The sequence below is a fragment of the Peromyscus leucopus genome, chromosome 2 (assembly GCF_004664715.2).
Source record: "Peromyscus leucopus breed LL Stock chromosome 2, UCI_PerLeu_2.1, whole genome shotgun sequence".
Lineage (NCBI taxonomy): Eukaryota > Metazoa > Chordata > Mammalia > Rodentia > Cricetidae > Peromyscus > Peromyscus leucopus.
In genome coordinates this window covers 41090447-41115222 of record NC_051064.1, presented here as the reverse complement: position 1 = coordinate 41115222, position 24776 = coordinate 41090447, and the positions used below count along the sequence as shown (strand labels likewise).

The 24776-nt window shown below is 35.2% G+C and overlaps 1 protein-coding gene across 6 annotated transcripts in view; it reads right to left on the bottom strand.

Annotated features, from left to right (window-relative positions):
* Epha7 (EPH receptor A7) overlaps positions 1-24776 on the bottom strand; it is a 150391-nt gene that overhangs the window by 19698 nt on the left and 105917 nt on the right. For 4 of the 6 annotated variants that reach the window (XM_028872740.2, XM_028872741.2, XM_028872743.2 and 1 more), the window contains exons 6-9: positions 10110-10234; positions 7349-7532; positions 3276-3384; positions 2417-2472 (exon numbers count right to left, since the gene is read on the bottom strand). In XM_028872740.2, the coding sequence (XP_028728573.1) occupies positions 2417-2472; positions 3276-3384; positions 7349-7532; positions 10110-10234 (474 nt within the window). The remainder of the gene's footprint in view (positions 1-2416; positions 2473-3275; positions 3385-7348; positions 7533-10109; positions 10235-24776) is intronic. The other 2 variants (XM_037202479.1, XM_028872742.2) reach the window with 1 other exon arrangement.

Below are 24776 nucleotides of genomic sequence, written 5' to 3'. Positions count from 1 at the left end.
CCTGGGTAGCCCAGGGCACCTGCTACAAATCACTGATAGCCTGTTAAATTCAGGACCAGTTAAGTGGTTGCTTCCAAGTTCCTGAAAAATCAAATCTGGTGTCTCTGCACCTGGGAAGACTGCCCATGTGCTGAGGTAATAAAAGGACACCAGGGTAAAAAACAGCAGGTCTTTTAGATAAAGCCATAAAGTGGGATACAGTGCTGGGTTCAAACTGAATGACAAGATACTAAAGTAAAAAGAATGTCAAAAATACACAGGATTGAATAGGACAGAGCAGTTAAGCACACTTTACTTTTTCATTATTTATTTAAAAGTGTATGCTTTAAATAAAAGGAAATATTGACACAATTTCTAAATATTCTAGTCTATTGCTTTGTCCAGTCTAAGAGCCTAAGTTTGTGTGTGTGTGTATGTGTGTGTATGTGTTTTGATACCTCATTTACATTTCTCATGAATGTTAAATATTTCAAGACCACTACAGATATTTTGCCAGAGAGATGGAAACTGTTTATAGACAGCAAGTTCATCTTGTCTACATAAACAAGTATGACATTCAATTCTGAATGCTTCTGATTAAAAACTGGATGTAAAATATGAAAAAGGTTGATGGCTTCAAAATATTAAAACTGAATGATGACAATTAAACATAATGCTATACAACGAGTTTTGGTAAAGCTGTGTTTCCATTTAAATTATGCATCATGCTACAAGTTAAAAGCAAATAGACTAGTGTATATTTGATAATTTGAGAATGTATTAGATAAATCCAATAAATGACAGAAAAATGACATATTGATGGTGGGGTGATATTTAGTAACTGCACCAATAAGTTATGCACATATGGGTATGATCAAAGATTCCAGTAATTTTTTCCGGGTCTTATATTTTCATTCTGTACGTGTTTTACAAAACAAATAAAATTTGAGGAAACTCAGATTTCAATGGTTTCTTCCTTGTTTTGGAAGTGTTATTTATTTATTTTTCCTATCACAAAGGAGGGCAAAAAGCCCTGTACTTTCTCTCTCTTCTACCTATAAACTGGCTATGGGATTCTAATTAACGATGCTTTTTATAGGGAACTCACTGGCAAATTAGTCAAAGGACCTGATTGAGGAAACAGAATCACATGAAGGCAGGTAGACTCAAGGCATGTAAGGTTTGAACTGTATATGACATGGGATGTCCACTTAATGAGAATACATATACAATTATATAGAGAAAGGATTGGGACGTCCCAGAGCCTAGGAATGGATTTGATAAAAGTGAGAGTACTTGAAGCTTAAGTCTCATGATGAAGTCATCTCTTCCTCTACTTTAGTAATTGTAGTGAACGTGCCCTACTGGCTTTTGTGTTAGAATTCTACAGAGCTTCACATTCAATTTCCATCACTGTTATGTAAAACCACCTCTTTAAAAGAAGTGAAAGTCAAAGTGACTGCTGCTTCAACAAATGCAAAAGAGTATTTTGAGTTTGATCCATACATTTCAGTGTGAGCATTGTTTTCCTTAAGAATTATGAGGACATTCTAAAATGGTTAGAAATTCCTGAATGCCATTTGGACATTCTTAAAACTTTAGAATAGGTACATTGTAGTATCTTGTTAGATACTCTAAGAAGAATATGGCCAATTATATAATAGGTAACTATTTATCATTTTCAGGAAGTTTATCTATGTATAAGAGATGTCATAAAATGTAAATCAATAAAAAAAAAGAGCAAAAATACTTGTTTTCTTTATTTCCAAGGCTTAAGACTAGGAATACTATGCTTGGTTAAGAATGTTATCAATTTTAGAACTGAAACAACAAATTCTTAGGCTTTTATTTCACCAGTAAAATACATTAACATTTATTCTCAAAGCCCTTATTTCCATTTGCCATTCATTTTTAACAAAAATATTGTTTTTTTTTTCCTTCCTATTTTATTTGGCTTGATAGGCCTCCTTCAGAATTGATTTCTAACATGAGCTTTTAAGAACCAAGTAGCTCACATTCCTAGGAAAGCATCAGAGGATTGGAGATGGGCATTATACTATTTATTTCCTAGGAAGTATCTCTCAGTGGTAATTAGTCTCCTGAGCACTGTGATTCTAGGGTGTATCACTCACTGGGAGGGAGAAAGGGCCCACCTCGCCTTACAATGACACTCCTCACTAGAAAATGGGTGCTGCATTTAACAGTTCACCACTGGAGTGATGAAAACATCTGCACAGGGTTTGTTAAAGGCAAAAACTGATGTGGAAGTGGCTCAATATTCTGAACGTCAATGCGGCATTTCTGCATAGATTTTCACTTTTGAGCTCATTACAGAATCTCAAGCATGATGCATTAGGGATTCACTCATGCCAATAGAGACAGTCAGATTTCTGTTCAAATTGGGGTATACTGATAGAAAGAAAAGCCAAACACTTACAATGAAAGTAGAGTTCTTCATCCCCTTCCTGGTCAGCCTTGCTATAACCACAGTGCCTTTGGGGAAAAAAGCAAATTTGTGGCAAGTTTACTGGATGATCCTGCTTCATGGATTAGCATGCAGCATCAGGAGCAAAGGTATGTAGCAACATGCTAGCTAGAGGTACAAACGAACACAAATATATTTTGCCCACAGTTATGAACCACTGGGTGATAATGTGTCAATGCACATGATCAAAATACGCACAGTAAATGGAGTCTGTGTAAGATCAGAAGACAGGAAAAGTTTTGTTTTGTTAAATTTATCAATGAGTATTTGCCTATCAATAAGTGTTTGTGGAAAAGCACACAAATCTTATTTTTTTTCAAATGTTGAAAAAAAAAAAAAAACTAAAAGAGTTAACCCCAACGGTTCTTCTGCATTTATTATGAAAAGTAACTGAAGGTAATCAATTCACATTTACCTATTCTTAATTATAGCACTCATTCACCTTAAGCTGAAGGCAGTGATCAAATTCATAGTGTGTTTTGATTTGGGGAGAATAAAAACAATGCACTGATTAATATTGTATATCAGAAAAAAGTGTTCATATTTACTAATAACATTCTAATAGAGTGAGTATATAATTGGTTGGCACTTTTGGGAAATCAACATATTTTATGTCAAATACTTGAAGAATTTAAGCCAGGCGGTGGTGGCAAAAAGCCTTTAATGCCAGTACTTGGAAGGTAGAGGCAGTTAAATCTCTGAGTTCGAGGCTAGCCTGGTCTACAGAGTGAGTTTCAGGACCCCCAGTGTCTTGAAAAACCAATCAAACAACCACACAAACAAACAAAATTCCTAGAACTCTATGCTCTACCTTCTTCCAATGATGAAGCCGAACACCATGAACACCAAGATGATGGTCCCTGCTACAGCCACCACAGCAATTATGATAACAGGATTCTGTTCACTGGAGACTGCTGTCGCTATAAACAGAGGACAGGGGCTCAGAACCACTCACTGCTAGGAGGAACATTAGATGCTGAACATGAAACAATTCAGATCATTTACTTTACTTCGAATTTCAAATAAATTCATTTTAATTGACAGTATACATTTAAACAAATATTTATTTATTTGGGCATTTTAAGGAAGTGGCAAGATTAGACAGGAGATGCTATATTTATGAAAAGCAAACTTTTCCAACTAGTTTAAAAATGTCTTACAAGTATTGAATTGTAGTCTTCCCTTTACATAGCCATAATTCCTCTAAGATTATTAATGAAAGATCAGTTGGACTTATTTACAGTATCTACATGGATAAGTCCATGAATCATGCCTCCTAAAACATCTTGTGATTTAAGTTGCTTCAAGAAACATAAGTTCATCACTTCCAGCTCTATAACAATTGTTATATCCTCTCTATAGGATATTTTCATTATCAGTATAGATAGATACAATCACTACACGTAAGATAAAATGAAAATGTACACCCCAAAATTAACCAGTTAACAAATGTGCAGCATATAAAGTCAAATGAATATAGTTTAGCTACTTCTAAAACAATCAACAACTATTATCTTTGATACCAGGCATGATGGAAAACATGACTCTTTCTTGTTGGTGGCAAGGGACTGGTTCTCTAGAGTAGAAAATTTGACCTACGTAGAACTGCCTTGCTTCAGCCATCAGTACCCATCCCAACCCTAACTGGACATTGTCAAATTTACCCATGTTGTCTCCTTTTGACAACTTACTCTTACTAAAGCGTTAGCACCTGTATTATACAGGAAAACCATAAAGATATCTGGCCAAGTAGATCCTGAACACTTGGATTACACACTCTCCTTAATTTGTCACCTGGTGATCTGCCTCTAGAGAGAACTAAACATAGGAAAGATTTTCCGAACAAACTTGACGTGTTAAATTCTGGTAACAGCCTAATAGACATCTGACTAAGAAACCATGAGTTTTTGCTGTTTTCCTTATTATTTATTTATTTATTTTTGTTTCTATCTGTCATTTTATATATACAGAGAAGATACAGAATGGAGTAATTCTCATGAGAAAGGAAACAATTATACACTCAAGTGTAGAAATGCTTTGCATTCAGCGGTCCCCAGGGGTCAATTCTCTGCTTGTCTAAGGCTCAGTTCTTCCCTGAGCTTCAGAGGCAAATGCTCCAGTGGAAACACTGAGCTCAGCTGAAAGGTGAATCAGCATTCATGAATGTTTATTTGTATGTGGTTGCTTAATGTTGAACTTTAACCTTACAATAGTTGACCTATATTATCAATATTTTCATCTATGTCAAAGGGAGAACATTTCATAAGTAACTTTGGAGGCTATAATCTGAAGACCACCTTTTAAAAACTGCAAAACCAATAGGTTGACCAAGCAGAAGGTGAATAGGAAATGCTTGTGATATGTGATAGTCTGTTAATTTGTGTTTGAACAGTGCCTTAGTGACCTCTTCCAGAGAGAATCTTCCCATCTGTCTCACTTCTAATTTCAGTACATCACTATTTCTTGGGTGGTAATACTGCATCATGAATTCTGCCATAGTTAACCATATGGCCAGAATTCATGAACGTGGCACACTTTTTCACTAAGTTTAGACTGAGGACACTTAGAATGCCTCATACATCTCTATGTGCATCTAATTCTTAGAGAAGCACACAGGCTGAGTCATCGGATCTCAAAGGGGACTAGTCTAGACATCCCAGAGAATCCTCAAGAGCTTTCCAGGGAATCTGGAAGACCAATATTATTTTTTTCATATTATAAACATATTGTTCTCTCTTTACACTTTCATTTGCTTATAAATGCAATATCATGTTTTTCAGAAGCTCCATGACCTAATGACATTAATGGCTAAGTGAGGTGAGACTAGTATGCTGTGTTTGAACCTAGTCATTTCTTATTCATTTATCCTGATAACCTAGCCCGTGTTGGTGTGATTTAGTCATTTCTTATTCATTAAATGATTTCTATGCATCAAGCACTACAGTAGACATTGGCAAGTCAAAGGCTGAAAGAAATTTAAAAAATATATGAATGATTCCTTCATTAACTTTACATCTTAATGGAAGATGTATCCTAATAATAAAAATTACCATATGGTTTCTAATACAAAATACCATTTTCACATTAATTTTATGTGATCACTCAGGATCTGACACTTGACTTTGATCTTGAAGTTTTAGCTACTTCCTTTTGAAACAGTAAAAATATTTATAAACGTTCAAATTCAACAAATAAAGAGCTTGTCCCAATTTACAACGTCAGGAAAGGGATAAAGATTCATTTCCAAAGTTTTCAAAACTAAAGAGGAAATAACAAAACTTGAAGTGTCTCATTGCATTAAAGAGTATAAGTTGATGTTAGGAAAATGTCGCCAGTTGGTAACCTTGGTGATACACCTCAATACTAAAGCACCTTTTGTTTCAGTATTGAAATATCTACTTTAATAGCTTCTTGAGAGTTGTTAAACATATTATTTTCGATTTTATATATCCCATAATTAATGGTGCTAATGAAAATAAAGGGCATTCATCCCATCATTCCACATTGTGGCAACATTTTTCTGTTTTTTTTTTTTTTTTTCTTCTTTTCTTGGTTTTTGAGACAGGGTTTCTCTGTGTAGCTTTGCGCCTTCCCTGGAACTCACTCTGTAGCCCAGGCTGGCCTCAAACTCACAGAGATCCGCCTGCTTCTGCCTCCCAAGTGCTGGGATTAAAGGTGAGCTTGACCACCACCCGGCATGGCAACATTTTTCAACTGATACTTATACATGTAAAATTCTATGCAAATGATTGATACTTCATATATATTGATTTCATATATATTTCTGTTGTTTGTTTGAAAACATAACAATATTTTGAAAGAAGATTTTTGCTAACAAATTTACCAAGCCTTGGATAACACAAAGAATACTTGTCAATTTATTCTATCATTTAAAAGAACTATAAATGTTTTTCTGAAGTCAAAATAATTCTGATAAAAGCTTCATTACGTTAAAAGCTTTTTCAGAAGTGAAGAAAGAAAGTGATATCATGCAAAAATTTTTATTCACTTATTGAAAAATTTTATAGAACACTAGAATGCTAATGGAGAAGAGGAAAGAGCCACTGGGTAAATTTGTGTCTAAGCAGTAACTTCAGGGGGAATCAGAAACTCTCAAATGTGGAAATATATTTAAGGCTTGGCCAGCTGAAGGATGACCAGCAGTAGAACTCATCGTGTTCTGAGCACAGTCTGAGGGAAACACAAATCTCAAGATGTAACTGCTTATATATTGCATGCAACATAGTCATTTATTCTAACTACAAATTAACATTGTGAAATAGAAACATTTGTTAAAGGATTTAAAACTTAGGCTCTATTTTCAGGTTGAGTGGTATATTTCATATGTACTTAATATTCTCTACTATAACTGTAATAATTCATAACAAAAGTGAAAAGTCCAAATAAAAGAAACACAAGCTTTGAGATCTTTCTGAATCCTCAGTGTTTGAGACTACTGTTAGAAGCATAGAGCTTCAATTAACTCAAAATCATGAATAACATACTATTACCTACCCAGTGTGACTGTAAAGGAAGCTATTTGATGAAGGTAATTCAAATTAGAACACTCCAAGGTCTGCAAAAACTCCTTGTATCAACATTAAACTGAATCACTCCTACATTTGTTTCCAATTTCACTTTTAGTAAACAAATACAGTATTTATTTACTAAAATAATTTTTACATTTAAAAGACTAACTGATATCATTGAATAAAGAGATGACCTTTTAATGGATTCACTTATGTTCATGCATATTCATTTGTAGATATAAAAATTATTTTTGATGCAAAATCATCACCCTCAATATAAAAATGAAATAGAACAAGAAACAAAAACCAAGTGACAGTTATAAAGTGAAGAATCTGAACCAAAGATGGTAATTACCTTCAAACATTTTACCTGTAGCTTCCTCTAGAGTGGCAACGTCAAGTCTGGGGCTGTAATTTCCATAACCTGCAGCAGTGAAAGCCCGGATCTGAAAAACATACACTGTTCCCGGCTTCAGATTGTTAATGGAGGCTGAGGTGGACTTGGTTTTCAGTGTTGAGTAGGTCCTTTCTCTTTGATCCTGCAATGACATTTCCAGGGGAAATTGATTTGACAGTTGATTCTGGTAATTGATTTAGATTTGCTGCATTGCTTTTGTTTAATTGAGCTTACACTGTACCTTCTGGAATACTGTAAATCTGAATGTTTCCAAGATAACACAAAATGCAATGAAAAACATGCCTTTGTTGTATAAATTTCAAAGAGAAATAATTTCATTAAAATATTCCCAGCGTTTGGGCTTTTGCTGTGTTGGAACAGGGCACAGTGGTTATCACTTTTTGGCTACATTTCTCTCTTGACCAAAATACAAGGTCAATGTCTCTATTAGTAGAAGACTTCATATGACTACGTGGTTCTTCAAACTCTTTTCTGAATGATATTTATCAGAGAAAATTCACGTGCCAAAAATTAAACATGCTACTAAACCAAGAAATTCAGCTAAACATTACAACAGTGATATGTCATTTACTCTCAATAAAAAAGGAAGGATACTACATCCACAGAATAGTACTTAGTAGAATTTCTAATCACAGCTTTCAGATGAGAGTAAAATACACGGGAATTATGGTTGTGGTTTGACATTATTTTAAATTTAACTTTATTTACTCACTTTTCAAATGTAAATACCAATTCTTATTTGGTATTTACATTAAAGTTCATTAAAGCAATAGGTTATATATTTTTTCTCTTTCGTAAAATATTCTGTGTTAAGCATATTATAATATGCATGTATGTATATATATATGAAATTTTACATATATGTGGAATAAGTTTAAGAATTAATTAAATATGAAACTTCAAGCCTGTAAAATTCTTCAGAATAATATTTAAAAGCACAACACCTAAGTATTCATTGATGTGACTTTCTTAAGCCATTTATGAAGACATGTTGAAAAAGTTATACTGCCTAACTATAAATATTTGGGTAGTTTTTTATTCCATTTGTAAGTATCAGTGTTAAAATTATTTACTGAAATCTGAACATATTACCTTGATTATTTGCCTTTACACTGACTGATACTCCTAAAAGTGGAAATGAACACTTGGACTCACTTTACGGAGTTGATTTGTGATAGCCATCAGCATAATCACTCATAAAAATGATCATGGGCATTATCTATGCAATCCTAGACAGTTGAAGTATAGTCTGAGCAAAATTAGAAGGAACTCACAGTGGGCGAGCAATGAACACAGATCCTGTGCCTTCACACTTCTCCGGTACTACATCCCAATAACTGCCTATTTTACACATTACTGGCTGTAAATGCATTCTGTTTCTGTCATGCAAATAAAGCCCAGCAATTGGAATGGCACTTATTTCCAAGTAAAGATTTGCAAAAGATTGCAGATTCCCTGTGATAAACTCTGCCACTTGTAATGTAAAATGTGCTTTATTGACTTTAAAATCTGCCAATTTCTATAAGGACCATAACTATTAGGGATTACAGTGAAACAGATATTACAAAAGCAGCGTTAAAACAATGATCCCCTTTAAGCACATTTGATGGTAAAAGAAATTATTTTTTGGTACAAAGCTGAGGCATAAAAATGCAGCTAAGGCCAAGAAGAAAGTATATTAGAATGAAAATAGTAAGCCAAAGTATTTCAAATGTGAACATTAACACTTCCCTTATTTTAAGCCCTCTGTTTTTCCTCACTGCTGGTGGAGGGGTATTGCCAATAAATTATATACATTTCAATGAAGTCAACTCAATCCCAAATTTTGCTAAAATATTAGGACTTTATTTCACAATCATATCTAAAGAGTGAAGTAGTTCTATGTATTAGAACATTCACCTAACTCGGTTAAATTGATAAAGTATCATTTATTACAGTCAGAGTCATAATACTGAGTAATGGTAGGTTCTGTGTTTTAAATTTTGGGTGATGTCTTTCCGTGTGGTGGAACTCAGAGAACTATTTATAAATAGGCTTTATATTTCCATTTCCTTTCTAAAGAAGCCACTAATGAATATATTCATATAGAGAGATATTCTTATTGATATTTAGTCATTCTAAGGAGAGGCCAGCAGCAGAACATGAATTTTAGACAGTAATTTCTATAGAAGGAGAGGCATGAGATATAATAATCTCATATGTATGCTATAACTTTCAGAGAGAATCTAAAAGAATGAAATGACATCTTCCTAATTCCAGTGCTGGAAGACATTATAAGCATGTTATGCACAATATCATTAGCTATGTATGATAACAGTATTTGAAGACATGGATCCTATGAAAATCCTAAATTAAAGTGTCAATACACACACGGATACACTGATAGGAACACTTTTCAAAACATATTGGATTGATTAGTTTCTGTGCCATTAAAGCACCGCATACCTAATTATTATATAAATAACTGGAGAAATATACTAGAAATATTCTCACTTGTATGACACAGAAAGCTAATGAACAGAGATATTGATTGTAATCGTGAACGAGAGATGGTGAAGATGTTTATTAAACACAGTGAATCCTAAGTATGAAGTGTGAAGTAGCCCCAAACAGTAGTGAGACGACCAGCACTAGCTTACAGCGCGGAGGGATGGCATCAGGCACGGCACTGTTCACACCACAGTTCTCTCCCACTTACTTTCTCGTAGTACTTGATTTCATATTCCGTGATGACTCCATTGGGATGTTCCGGTTCCTGCCAGGAAAGTTCCACGCTCCGCTGCAGCACTCGCTCCTTCATTACCCCACTCACTTGCGAGGGAGCTGTTTGGACAAGATGTGTCAATAAACAATGAGAAAATTCACTGGGTGCCTCCAATCAAATGTCACAACTGATCAGTCCCATGCTGTGCCAGTTTCATTAAGGTAAAAGAAAGCACCTTTTCATAGCTCACAATTCAAAAGCTAATGAATATTCAAACAGGACCTTATTACTGTTCATAAACCTTAATAGAAATTTAAATTAAAGTGCAAACAGCAGAAGATAGCATTGTTCAAGTTAGTGAAAAATGGAGATGATGGGGCTGAGAATGACAATTAAGCAAACAAATGCTAATTAAGGCTAGAAAATATGATTTATGATTAATCTCCAGTGATAAACTGAGTCCAAATATTTATTTTACATAAAACAGAAATACACTTTTCAAGAGAAATAAAAATCTAAATACTGTAGAGAAAAAAGTTCACGAAATAGGTTAAAATTTTTCACTTAAATGGTACATACTTTAAAATGTCCTTTCTTGTGTGTGTGTGTGTGTGTGTGTGTGTGTGTGTGTGTGTGTCTGCATATATGGCTCTCTCTGTCCCTGTGTATGTAATTCTCAAAGAATACCAATTAACTTTGGTGAAAAGTTTTACACTTCATTAGGAGAAGATGCTAGAAAATGCTTGAGCTTCTCCTGTGCCGAGCTGGGCATAGCATGTCCTCGGCTTTGCACTCTGGCATATGGAATGCACACAGAGAAACCCGGGCTCCAAGAGCTTCGGTCCGGGCAGTTCAAAGCTGAAGTCTTGCTTTCTCTTTCTATGCTGATAATAGTATGCATAGAGTTCCTTCATTATAATTAGTGGCATATCCTCTTTCTTGTAGCTAAGGCTTTGGAATTCAGTAAGCTAATTTGCTCTGTCCAATTTGCTTGGTGATGATTAACTAGTGGTCTACTCAGCCTCAGTGAGTAGCTGAGCCGGCTTGGCTGAGTTTCAGTGGGGTCATTATGTTTCATGTATCATGCTCTATCTCATTTTGTAAAATATTTTCAGGCTGTTAATTTAATTTTCAGATGTCCAAAATTGTTAATAATCCTGCTGACAGAAAAGCAATTATATGGGACCAAAGCCATTTAAGCAAATTTCTGATGTTTATCCCTTTGGCTTTATTTTGTTTCTTCTACTTCTTAATACTTTCTTGCATCACTGTCTGGAAAACACAATTTTCACATCTTCCTTGCTTTGCAATTTTGAAGGAAGGGCAGGGAAGATTCATGAAAGCCCTTTCCTCCCACACTACTAACAAAAAAATAACTAAACAGATCAAGATTTTCTCTCAAAGGGAATTCAGGTGATGTTTTCAGTGTACTGTGTTTACCAGTAAATGCTTATCTAGTACAATAGCAGTGAAGAAGCTGATTTGCAATACAAAACCATTTTCAGCAACTTTTATTCCTTCACAGCAGCTGTGCAAACTGATCTCTGAAATCATGAAGACCATGCTTAGCCCAGCTCACAGCCTGAGATATGTGAGGAGTCTCCATAGCCTTGGGAAGCATAAACTCCAACCAAAGATAAGGTGACATTCAGTGTATTGAACAGTTTCACTGAGTCTCATTTACTCTGAAGTGTAGAACACAGCCCTGATAGAAATACTGCAAAGGGCAGCACAGTGGCATGCACCACAGGGCTGCTACTCCCTGCTTAAGGCTCATAATTTAGGCGTGCACTGTGAAAACCGCTGGAGAAGAAATAGGTGATAGAGATGAACACATTTAAGTCTTCAGGCCACTGTCACATAACACACATCACATACTGTCGTTTTCAGTAACTGTTCAAGCTCTGCTCAGTTGCTGTCTCAAAACATGAGACGGGAAGCTTTGGCTTCTCTGAGCTATGGAGAAAATGTGGGCTATAAATACACCTCACTGAGTTTCTGCTACATAGAGCAAACTCTAATGTAAAACAAGACTTGATATTTGAAAGTTACACTAAAATTAAGCTCACTATTTGAAACTGTAAAAGAACTTTCATGGATATAATTATGATAATTGAGGATTTGGGGGAAAAGGGTGCCAAAAAACCATTTGAAATCTGTAATATTTTGAAATTCATCCTATAGCTCTAATGGTGCACTATGCCACAACACATTTATCCTTTTCACATAGGAGAAGCCATGTCCATAAGGGATTCACTGCTCTTTTGGGGCATTTATTTGATTTTTAAACTCTTGTTGATAGTGTATCCAGGCACACACTTTAGACGGCAAAGACAGGAGTATAACCAACTGACCCTTGAGAATAGTGAGCTGTAGGATAGAAAGGCCCTTCAAATACAAGGTTTTGGTTAAAAAAAAAAAGATGATATTTTTCTTGAATTTTAATATTTAGAAGTATACCATCTATAAACACAGATATCTCTAAACTTGTCAGATCACAAGAACATCGGTTTACAAAAGAAGTTAGCTCAGAGAGTGGCCTCGATGTGCTGATGCTAAAACATAATGCTCTCCATGGTTACCTTGTCATATCTGATCTACTTTATGAATCACACTGTAGCAGTTTATCACTAAGACTCCACTCACACCAAATGCTCAGTTAATTATGACCCATGGTTCATTTCTGAAAATGAAATCTAACAGCTAAATTACATAACATTTAACAACCAATTATATGCTATAGCATTAATTTATAATGTCCATACTTATTAAAATGAAATCAATATATAAGTCAATTGGAACTGATGTGAAGCTAATAAGCAGTAAGTAAGCAATAATATTAACTGGGAAATATTTGTGAAAAAATATTTCACATCATGGAGCCACTTAACATAAATTTTTAGAATTTTTATTGAATGGTTAATATACTTTTCTCACCTATATTTCTAGAAGTATTCAAATACAATAATTTCAATTTGATGAATAGATATGACTTCCTTGATTTTTGAAATTTCTTCCAAGCCATGGGAGGGACATAAAAAGTGCCATGTAAAACCAAGCCATGTCATACATGGTTAGATTAATTGTATTTGGAATCTGGAATCTGTACTAAATGGTGGTAAAATATGATCTTAGGAAATTAAGACATGCTTTCCACAGCTGAAAATGCTTAATGACAACAACATGTTAAGAAAGTTGGTAAAGTTTATGAAACTAGAAATTAAAAGTCAAATAAGAGGTGAAAAATAAATTTTTGGTTTTTGTAAGACAGAGCTTTGGATTTATAATCTATAACCAGGATGAATTATGATGTATAAAGCTAAAACAAGAGATAGTTTACACAGTTTGAACTTCTATACAGCTATACACAATCTTTTATCTTAGTTTCCGATTCAATTTCAAAGTGATATTTAAATTACAGAACAGAACGAGGCCTCCATTTTTCCTTCCTAAAATGTTAAGTATGCTTGTGTGTGTGTGTGTGTGTGTGTGTGTGTGTGTGTGTGCGCGTGCGTGCGTGCAAAGATGGAAATTTTCCTGCGTGAAGTAGAGAAAGGGACTATTTGAAAACACAGTGTAGGAGATATGGTGACCCCACAGAGGACAGTGCAGATGAAAGAGAAACTCAACTTTAACGTGGGAAGATGCTCCATCTAGGGATGGAGATGTGCTTTGAGAGAAAACTGAAGGATCTGAATCCTGAAGGAGAATCAGTACAGTGTTAGCGAGGGGTCCTATGGGAAACACAAGAATATATGGAGGCAGGCTTTAGTATTAAACACTGACCCTAGCTGAGAGCAGAGAAGTGAATAATTCAGTTCTTTATGAATCACCAAAGAACATAGTGAGTCTGGAGGCATTTCTTCCCTAAAGCTTCCAAAATTACAAAAACAAGAAGATAAAATAAAATAAATAAAATAAAATAAAATAAAAGGGACGTTGGAAGGGAAAAGAAGGAAGGAGTGAAGGCTAGCCCAGATCAGCTAGCAGCCTGATGAAACTGTGTACAAAGAACTGAGCTGAATGATACACTGCCCAGAGTTCTGATTCACAAAATCGTGGGTTATAAATATATGTTGTTTAAGTTATTCAGTTTGGGGGTAAGGTTTTATCACACCAATATTAAAAAAAGTTTATACACCTCCCTATATCATGATGTGATCTGTCAGCCACAATATTGAAATGGCATGTGGATAATTTTGATCTTAACCCCCCCCCCCCACAGTATTGCACAGGAACAAATACTACTCAACATAAGGAAGAAGCTTTGTATTTGTAGAGTAGAACTTTAGTGAAGCCGTTAAATTTTGTTTTGTTTTTGAATTTTTAAACATCCTTTATTTATAGCAGTCATCATTTTACCTAAACAGATTTTCTAATTTTATTTCAAAGAACAGAATGGACATTTATCATTAATTCTAGCAGGGCAATGAGGAAAAATGGATCAACAAGTATGAAATGTTCTATGAGCCTGCATACATGTTTGTTAATTATTTTGGCAGTTGTAAATTTCCATTAGATAATTGCAAAAGGTAAAAATTAGGATTCTTTATAACACTATGCAATACATATTCTACAATAACACAATTTTCTATCACTAAACACTTTTGTCACTATTACCAATACAAAATTTGATTTTAAGCATCTTTTGAAGTAAAAGGTTCATGCATCATTAGTACCATAGTATTTCACTATATTATATTTAGCCTTCTTACTATTCCCTAACAGCATTTTGTTTTTACATTTTAAAATAAACAAAAACATACAATTTATTTCAATTACAGAGTACTAGTCCCTAAGTACTGTTTCAGTGTGGTATTGTGTAATACAGCAATTTGATTTGGGGGACAAGTAGGAGATTGTGTAAAATGTCAACACACAATTTCATTAAACTTTAACATCCTATGAAGAACGGTCAACAGCATATTATAAATAATAACTAAAATATTTTAGCACGTAAAAAAGACTAAAGGCAGTTGAGTTGGAAGCAATCAAGAGCACCCTAAGTATAACAGAGTCCTTAAAAAAATCTAGTTAGAGAAAAGGGTTCTTTGTAGCGTAAATAAAACAAATGTCAGTTTATACCAAGTAGTTGAACAAAAAAATCAGTATGAAATGAATTGATCTTTTTCACATGTGCTGTTGTTAAGACATGAAGTTCCATGAAAAAGTGGTCATGACATAGACTTGACAAAGCATCCTGGGTAGACCCCTCCTCAAGTGCATGTGGAAGCTACAATAGCATATTTTCAACCCAGTAATAGACTAGAAAACAGACCTGGTAACATCCCTGCTCCACCACTTGAACAGAGTTCCACTTCTTTAAAGCAACAGTTACAGAAACAATCTGCCAATATATTAATAGGAATAAATTTTTCTTCTCTAGAATCACTAGGTAATTATTAACTACTGTTTGGATGTGAAATTGTTCTTAAGTGTCCAAGCTTTTCAGCAAAATCTCTCAGTCAAAGTGTCAGGGTCAGTGTGGTGAGTTGTGTAGATTCCTGTGGGCAGAATTCCCAAACACACATGATTCTGCCCATGTCGCCTGAAGAACTATCGAAACATCAATTGGTAAAAAATTAATTTGTCATTTATGTCATTTTCAATCTTCACAAACCCACTGTATATAAATGTCTGAACATGTTGGGAATAAATCAGGTAACTTCCTTTAATGAGACTTTCTCCTCACATATCCCTGTTCACAGAGAAACTCAGAAACAGCCTCACAGGACAATGGGGGAAAGGTTAAGGAGCCCTATTAGAGGAGTGATCTTGCTTTTCAATCAGTATTTAAGACTCATTCTTTAGCTGGTCTAGCTGCTGTCACCCAGTATTTGTTTGGCACTTACTAGATGAGGAATAGACTTTTCTGTGATCCTTAGGAACTTGGAAAATTCTTTGCTCATATATTACACACATTCATATGAGTCTTGTGGTTTTCATCTTGAACTCTGTTTTCCATATTATAATACTACAAGGGAGATAATGTCATTTCTATTTTATTGTGGAGAAGTGGAGTCATATAGACATCATGAAGCATCCTATCAGAAAGAAGCAGGTCTCAGGTAAGTCTATGCTTTCAAGTCCCATTTCTCATTTTTTTTTCACTCTACCTGACTAATAATTCCAGATGCTTCATCTCCTGAGAGTAGGCAGTAGAAAAATAATTAAAGCTCTGTGTGGCTCTGTTCTGGGAGGTGGTGGAAACTATATGGTGGGTCATCTCTGGATGACGTAGGTCACTGGGACATGCTCTTAAAGGCTACACCTGGTCCTGGTCTTTTTCTATGGTGATATAATGTGATTTGTATGTTAATAAATAAAGTTGCCTGGGGGGACAGAGCTAATAGCAAGCCTTAGCAGAAGCTGGGCAGTGATGGTGTATGCCTTTAATCCCAGCTCTTGGGAGGCAGAGCTAAGCAGATCTCTGTGTGTTCAAGGATACAGCCGGCATGGAGACACACATCTTTAATCTCAATACCAACCATAGAAGACCTGGAGGTCTGTACAGACAGGCAGTGACTAGGAGGTCATGTGGTTGGGTTTACAACCAATGAGAAGGCAGAACAGAAACACTATAAAAAGACAGACACACAGGAAGTAGGTCTCTTTCAGAGAGGTAGGGCAATAGCAACAGTGAAGGGTAAGGTTTTTAGCTCTTAGCTATTGCTCTGACCTTTTGGCTTTCATCTCTGTATTGGCTCTGTGTTTCTTATTTAATAAGATGGTTGTTACATCTACATTTTTCTTTTTGTTTACTGTCCAAAATGGGTTCAGAAGCCTCTACCACATGCTCCAACCACCATAATTCCATGATTCTCCACAGGCCCAGATTCAACAGAGATGATCATGATGGGATGGAACCCCAGAAACCATGAGCCCAAATATCTGCCTTTCTTTTAATTCATTTACATAAAAGGTTCTGCCCCAGTGAGGAGGAAGTTAACAAAGGGCTATGGAAAGACAGTAGATATCTACCATGCACGAAAATGATGGTACAATCTACTGGCATCTGAATGGAGGTAGACCAAGAAGAGAATTTTTTACACCTTTTTTAAAATGGCGAGGGAACATACACACTACACAACTTTAAAAGCAAAAAAGTAAAAGTGAAACCCTCTCCCTGACACACTCCGTGTTTCAAAGATGTTTCTTTTAAAGTAACCATTCTGAATAATTTCTTTGATATACTTCCTGAAATAGTCAAAGTAAACCCAAATTTGTGGAGTTTTTGATCCTAAAGGTATTATTTTAATGGCCATTTGTACCTTGCTGTTGCTTTGCTGCAGTATTTCAGGAGTTGAGTCAGTTAACCCTTGGAGAGCTGCAGTTTCTTTTCTCAGAGGCTGGGGTCCGTACACCGAGGTGCCATGTTTATTTTGACTATGTACTCACTGATAAGCATGGGTACTTCCTACCACTTTCTGGGATAGAATAAGACGAATAAAACTGCCTGAGCACCAATTAGCTAGTACAAATTTTCAAAGAGAATGAAATATTTCAGAGTGTCTGTCTTCAGGTAAGAAAAAGTGGGTAAGGACCTATGATCTAGAGACAATATGAGTCAAGGGTTAAGAGTAATTTAGAGTCAGTGTTATAAAAGAAAACAAAGACTAAGGTCCTTGTTATTTAACGTATTGGAGAGCAGGCACCCTGTAAGGCAGACTGACTACTCAAGTACAGCTTCCAGACAGTGCTGAAAAGGGGCTCCTCTTAGATTTATATCAACCACACCCTTAATCCCCTTTGTGTATTTACTGGTATTTTTTTTTAAGCAAGATATCTTGTGAAGGAAGCATTTATTTTCCTATACAGCTTCCTTGAATGCTTCCTTTCTGAGAAAAGCTACTTATCTGTTCTATGCTGACATTTTGAGTAGCAGAGGCTTTTCAAAGAACTACAGTATTGGTCAAGTACTCCTCACTATCACACTAAAATGCCCAGAAAGAAGATCATCATAACATTTCTATTGACTTTTTTTTTTTTTTTTGATGAGAGATCTCTTCATTCAGAACTTCAGCATACACTTTTTTTCATGAGGGATTATAGTATAAATAAAGCATTCTACAGGCTACAGAGATGATGGATAATGAAGTCTTACTTCCTGCCTTCTAGAAAATAAAATGTCTTTTTTGTGACAGGGCCTGATAAATCGTAGGTGGGTCTTAAACTTCCTATGTAGTTGAGAATGACCTTGAACTCCCCATTCTCAAGCATCCACTTCCTGAATTCTGGGGTCACAGGTGTGCACCACAATATCCAGGTTATGCAGTGCTACGGGCTGAAGCCACGACTACAAACACCATAGGTAAACACTCCAGCAACTGAGCGACATTCATGCACCCAAGTAGGAAACCATAACTCCTAACTACCCGCCCCCGCTACACACAAAGTCAAAATGGGTATGTGTACACACAATTTGAATGGAAAACTAAACAGCTGATACAATGTAAGCAGATGCTAGCAAATTTTTGGGGAGACAGTAAAGAAGCAAACAACAAAAGATTTTGGTTTTAGTCTTACAAATTGTAACTTCATGTTTGACCAGTATAACCTGCATCGATATCAGTTACCATATGTATAATATCTAGAGACAACTTGTAGTTAGATAATATCAACCCAGGTTAAAGATTGGAATCATGATTTTTTCTTGTCAGCAGCCTCAACAACAACTACTTAAAACGCAATTTTTCCTCTACTTTAGCTAATGCATTATTTTTATTCTAGGAAGCACACATCATGTGAGTTTATATTTAATCTCCTTGGTTCTTCTGATGCTTGTTGATTGTTGGTGTGGACTGCAGAAGGATGAGCCTAAGAAACAACCTGGTGGCTTTTCACTGGGGTCCACTGCTCCTTTGCAGTGTAAATGTAAGCAATAAAGTAAACTGCACTGTGAGCGGGATTCTGAGATCTAAAAGGGGAATAACCATAGTGCACAATTCACAAAAAGATGGTAATAGAAATGTATATAGGTATTAATAGTAAATACTGAAAATCAGTTCTGGCATGTGGTTAAAAAAACTATTTTTTTCCTGTATTAAAATAACTGACGTCTGGGACCCATTCCAGAATACTTCTTTTCTAAAATTGGAAACTCTAAAATGCAGTTCCGGCCTTGGTCTCTTGCACATGTATGTTAAAGTAATGCATGGCTGGGTTTGAGAATGATTCCTTTGAAGTTTGCTTAGGAATTTTTACTGTCATTTTAAGGTGTGAGTCTTCATAATAAATGCTGATCTTATTAGATATGCAAATAATGCATTCATAGTTTTATTAAATAAATGAACAAAATATATAATTTTTTTTTTTTTTAGTAATAGCAAGATAGAAAGCTAAAAACCTAAATTTTACATCATTTAAAAGGGTTACTTCATAGTAAAAAGTAAATTAAATTACTAGAATGGGGAGAGAACCATCAAGACACACCATTTCATCAGGTGCCTTACAATACATGGTGTGGAGAATGAAGACCCAGCAATTTCACTTTTCCATGCCGAGGAAACTTTTCAGCCAGTTTTCAAACCACTCCTTTTTTCTTGGTGTGTCAGCAAACCTGGGTGCATCGTTAACTTTCTGTGAGACTATAGCCATACGCGGCCTTATTTATGGGCTAACTATGTGATTATGCCTCGCTTTAAGGACTGAATATTTACAGAATGAGTTTTTTCAGTAAGTATATAAAGCCATGTCCCCCAGCAAGGCCCCTTTTACTAACACATATGGACCCTACGCACATATACACACACACTGAGTAACGTTTTCAGCTGAGGACATTTTCTTTGACTTGAAAGCACATTTTATAAATGATAGAGGATTATACTTCAATAATCAAATAGAATACTGCAGTATTGTTCACTTCTCTTTACCAACTTATTTTATTTCAAAATCCTCACAGAATTCATGTGATTTTAATTTCACAACCGAGTATATGCTGATTACTCAGTCAGGAAGAAAAAGGGGGAAAGAAGGAAGAGGGGCAGGAAAAAAAAGTCAAGGGACCCAGAGGAGAGAAAGCTATCTCAACATTGACGTCCATTAAAAAGACAAACTGAAAACTTAGCATCTCAACTGCTCCATTGTTTTCTAAAAACATAAACCTGCGGAATTCATACTGCTCAATAGTAAGTTCTCAATACCAGTCCAGATTTAAGACTTTATAATGAAAACTGAGTGCAAAATAAAGCCTTCGCTTCCTACAGTCTGGTAAACACATTGCACTTAGTCTGTAGTTTCATGTTGTGTCACAGAGCAAAAACTTCCACTGAGAAAGTCATGAACGAAAACTGCATTAGATTTCCTCTCCCACATGAAACAAATGCTGTGATGTGGCATTCATTTTCTATATAATATATTTTAGCATCAAAAGTGATTAATATAGCTTTTTAGATTGTTCTTTATATCATTTTTATGCACCTGAAAAAAAAAACTTAGAATGAATAGGTATAAGAAGGGAAAGTTATCAATTTTGAGTAAGTTTTGTTTCAAAAATTAATTCATAATTAATTGTTTTTAGTTTGGACTTCTCTAAACAAATAATAACTTCAAAAGCTGATTGCTTGACTAGCTGAGAAACTATTTGATCTAGAAAACTGTTAAATTATCATGTTTATACCAAAAACATGTTGAAAACTAATGTGTCCTATAGAAGCAACATAATTGCCTAAGACTCCTTAGGTAGGTAAAGACCATGGGTTGTGGATGATATACAAAGTTTTGTAAATCAGGACTTAGGGACAGATTTATAGTATTAAGTCCTGCTGGATTTTCCTATGGATAGGAACAAAAACTTGTTTTCACTTTTAGTGTTATTTTAGGTTAAGTGTCCTTTTTAGAGATCCTTTTCCTTAAATTGGTAGACTACTCACAAGCTATGACCAAGCTTTGACAATATCTGTTTTCTGAGATGTGAAACAGTGTGGGTTCATTGAATGCTCACATATAAGACTTCACTCACTTGATGCCATAGCTGGCTGGGCTTCTCAAGATGAGCAATGTCCTAGCATTTTAAGACTAATGGTTTAGCAGAAACTAACATGAGTGTTTAGGTGATTCCTATCACAGATCTGATCTTCATTTTCTTATTACTGGAAAGATAAAAACACAAACCCACAATGGTATATCATAGCTACAGCCCTGAAATATCCCTATAACTGATGTTGCAAATATCACTCTGCAGATGTGCACTTAATCTGCTCAGTTGCTGACCAACACATGTTCAATTGCTCTTTCAAATGAGTACATATTCCATTCTGCCCAGTAATAAATATTTTTCCAGAAGTACGTCTCTCTGTGAAATTCTATAATACTTATGAAAACATCTCTCATTTCAGTTTTAATGTGTCACAGATGGCAAACAAAAGCAATAGTGTTACATACTTTATTTAGAAACTGCTCATATCAATGAAAAATGAAAGTCATATTTTCTGTGGTTGGTACTTATTAAGAATTTATATGGAATAGCAAGTTCTTTATATTATAATTTAAAGTAAGGGCTTCTGAAATTAAGAGACTTATAGTTTATATATATGTATATATATAATTCAGACGCAAAAGAGTGTTAACATTCAGCATATCACATAGCTAAAAAATAAAAATTTAACAAAAGTTGAAACATATAATTCCACCACCAAAAAAGAAAAACATATTAGGAGTACTTAATTTGCTGCTAGGCTACTGTTTTTAAGAAATAATCACAAAAGTGACTATTGATAACAATGCACTGAATAACTCAAAATGATAAAAGGATTATGAAACTGCTTTTTACTAAAAATGGCAATTGTTGAACACACAAATCCATACAATGTTATATAATATCCCATAAATAGTTATATATTAATGCATCAAGTATTTTGGAAACTACTAGGAATTATTATTCCTCTTTATCACACTGGCCAGTTTGGAGTACTGTATGATGCATTATTCCTCACATAAGAATTAACGGAGCACCCAATCACCAAACACACACACACACACACACACACACACACACACACACACACGGCTATATACACATGAGCAACATATATAATAAATATGGATTTGAATTCCATAACACCCCATTATGTTGATATATTGTACACCCCAATAAAACTTATCTGGAGATCAGAGCACAGAGCCAGCCACTAGATTAGACATAGAGGCCAGACAGTGGTGGCACACACTGTTAATCCTATCACTTGGGAGGCAGAGTTCAAGGCCACACTGGGAACAGAGTCAGGCAGTGGTAGCACATGCCTAAATTTAATCCCAGATCTTGAGATCTCAGGCCTTTGCTTGGAAAGCATTCACACCTTCAGTCCCAGGAAGTGACATGGCTGAGTAGAGAAAGGTATATAAGGTGTGAGGAGACAGGAACTAAGCAGCAGTTCTACTGAGACCCTCAGGGGTGAGGACTTTGAGGCTTTCAGCCTGAGGATTCCTAGAAACAGGATCGGCTGAGGAGTTGGCGAGGTGAGGTTGGCTGTGGCTTGTTCTATTGCTCTGATCTTTCAGTGTTCACCCTAATATTTGGCTCCGGGTTTTTATTAATAAGACCTTTTAAGATTTCTGTTATACCCCAGAATGAAATGATCACATTTTCAAGTCAGTGTAGTGTGGCTGAAGCTGCTTCCTGCCCTCTCCACAGGACTTGAAGTCATGAACAAAATGTTTAAGCATTGCACTCTCACTTATTAATTATGGCATCTTACCGAAATTGCTAAACTGTTATGAGCCACATGTTTTAATATGCAAGACAAAAATAATGATTTTTGAACAATAAGCAATGTTCAGCAACAATCTGAATCATCAAGAAAAAAGAAATTAATGTGTAAAACTGACTTTATAATATGTAACAAATACTTAATCAATCCATTTCCATTATTTCATCCTAATGCAAGCTAAATGTCTGTAGTCATACTGATTTCATTTTGTTAATATAGAACATGATTAGAATTTTTATATTTAGTTGTGCATGTCATGCATGTGTGTGTATGTGGGGATACCTGTGCCATGCATGGAGGACAGAGGACAACTCAAAGAATCAGTTTTCTCCTTTCACTGTGTGGGTTCCTGAGATCTCAGAAGGTCATAATTCCAAGTACCTTTGCCTCCTGAACCAACTCACTGTTCCTAGAACATGATTTTGTAGGAAGTATATAAAATTACAAATCACCAATAAAAACAAATTCTAGTGTAAGAATACTTACTATCTTATGTATTGTATTGTGAATGCTGAATGTTTATTATAGTCTGATATTTCCTGATTATAGTTAATTTTCTTTGTGAAAACATTTGTTATGCTAAGTGATGAAAAATGTGATTCAAACATTTTTTTTGTAATTTCAATATAGTAATTTTTCAAAGGTATATTCCATGTTTTGTTGCTTGGATGCTTTGGAGTACTTTAACTTTCAGGAGTTGTAGTAAGAACCAAGAACATTTGGAACACTTGGAAGGTAGAGTGAGGAGGACCAGAAGCTCAAGAGCAGCTGACCCTGACTGCTGACCTCTGCATTATACTGTAAATATATACTGTTTTAACATGCTCCAAGAAAATCCGGTGTATCATTACAGCATCTATACACAGCTACTTCACAACAATCCCATACAGAAGTGGCTTAAGTTCTCAGCCCAAATCCTATAACATATCATAAATAAAACCACACTTAGTTTCTGCAAAACTTAGCTAGATCAACAAAGACTGTGCTGAGCCATGGGTAATGGGGAAGAACGTACGGATGGAGTGTGTACAATCAGTAAACCTCCCCCCAGTGCTCCATTGCTAACACTTGGATCTAAGTCTGTAGGAGATGCAAATTTTATATTCATGTTGTTTGTTAGAAGCAAAGAGGGTAAGGAAGATGTTACACTTCAAGTTAGATATTTATAAATTAGAAAAATGATAGTGGTATTGAGATGGACTACTCACAGGAATTGAAAAATTGCTTCATACTAAATTGAATCTTTTAAAATAAAAAAGTCACACTTAAAGAACTGAATTGTTGATAAGTTGGGTATGATAAAGAAGAGACTATAAAATCATGTTGTGTAGCTGATGATTTGAAACCATAATTTGGCTTGCTAATTTAGGTTTCAAAGTACACACTCTGTTATCATTTACATTTATGCACTTACATTTTTATTTTAAATGATCACAATATTGGTGGGCTGGCAATTTAAAAATGTTATTTTTTAGAATCATAATGTGTTTTAGCATCAAGATTATTAAAACATTCTAAATATTTTCAGTTGTCTAAAACTGAGTGCTTCAAAATTTAAGATAAACATTAGAAGAAGATGTGAAGTCAAATTAAGGCAGTTAGGCGAAAGAAACCCGAAGGCTTTTCTGTCATGTTTCTGTGGTTAGTTCTTGCTCCCAAGATCATCTTTATGAAACCCTGTTTCTTTGACATTTGAAAGAAAACATCATTGTTTTTATGTCTTTTTAAAACCAATCTGTCAACACTGGTATCAAACAACTTTGAACTGATGCTGAATTGTGTAACAAGTGACAATATCAACTCCCCAGACAGCTAAAATGCTTGCTTCATGAAAACATTCTGACAGGTCAAACACCAAGCCGTACTTAGAAATGTGCAACAACCTTTAGCTTCAACACAGTAAGGAAGCTCTCTCCTTCCTTGCAAGGGGTGTTTACGTCGTATGCAAAGCCCG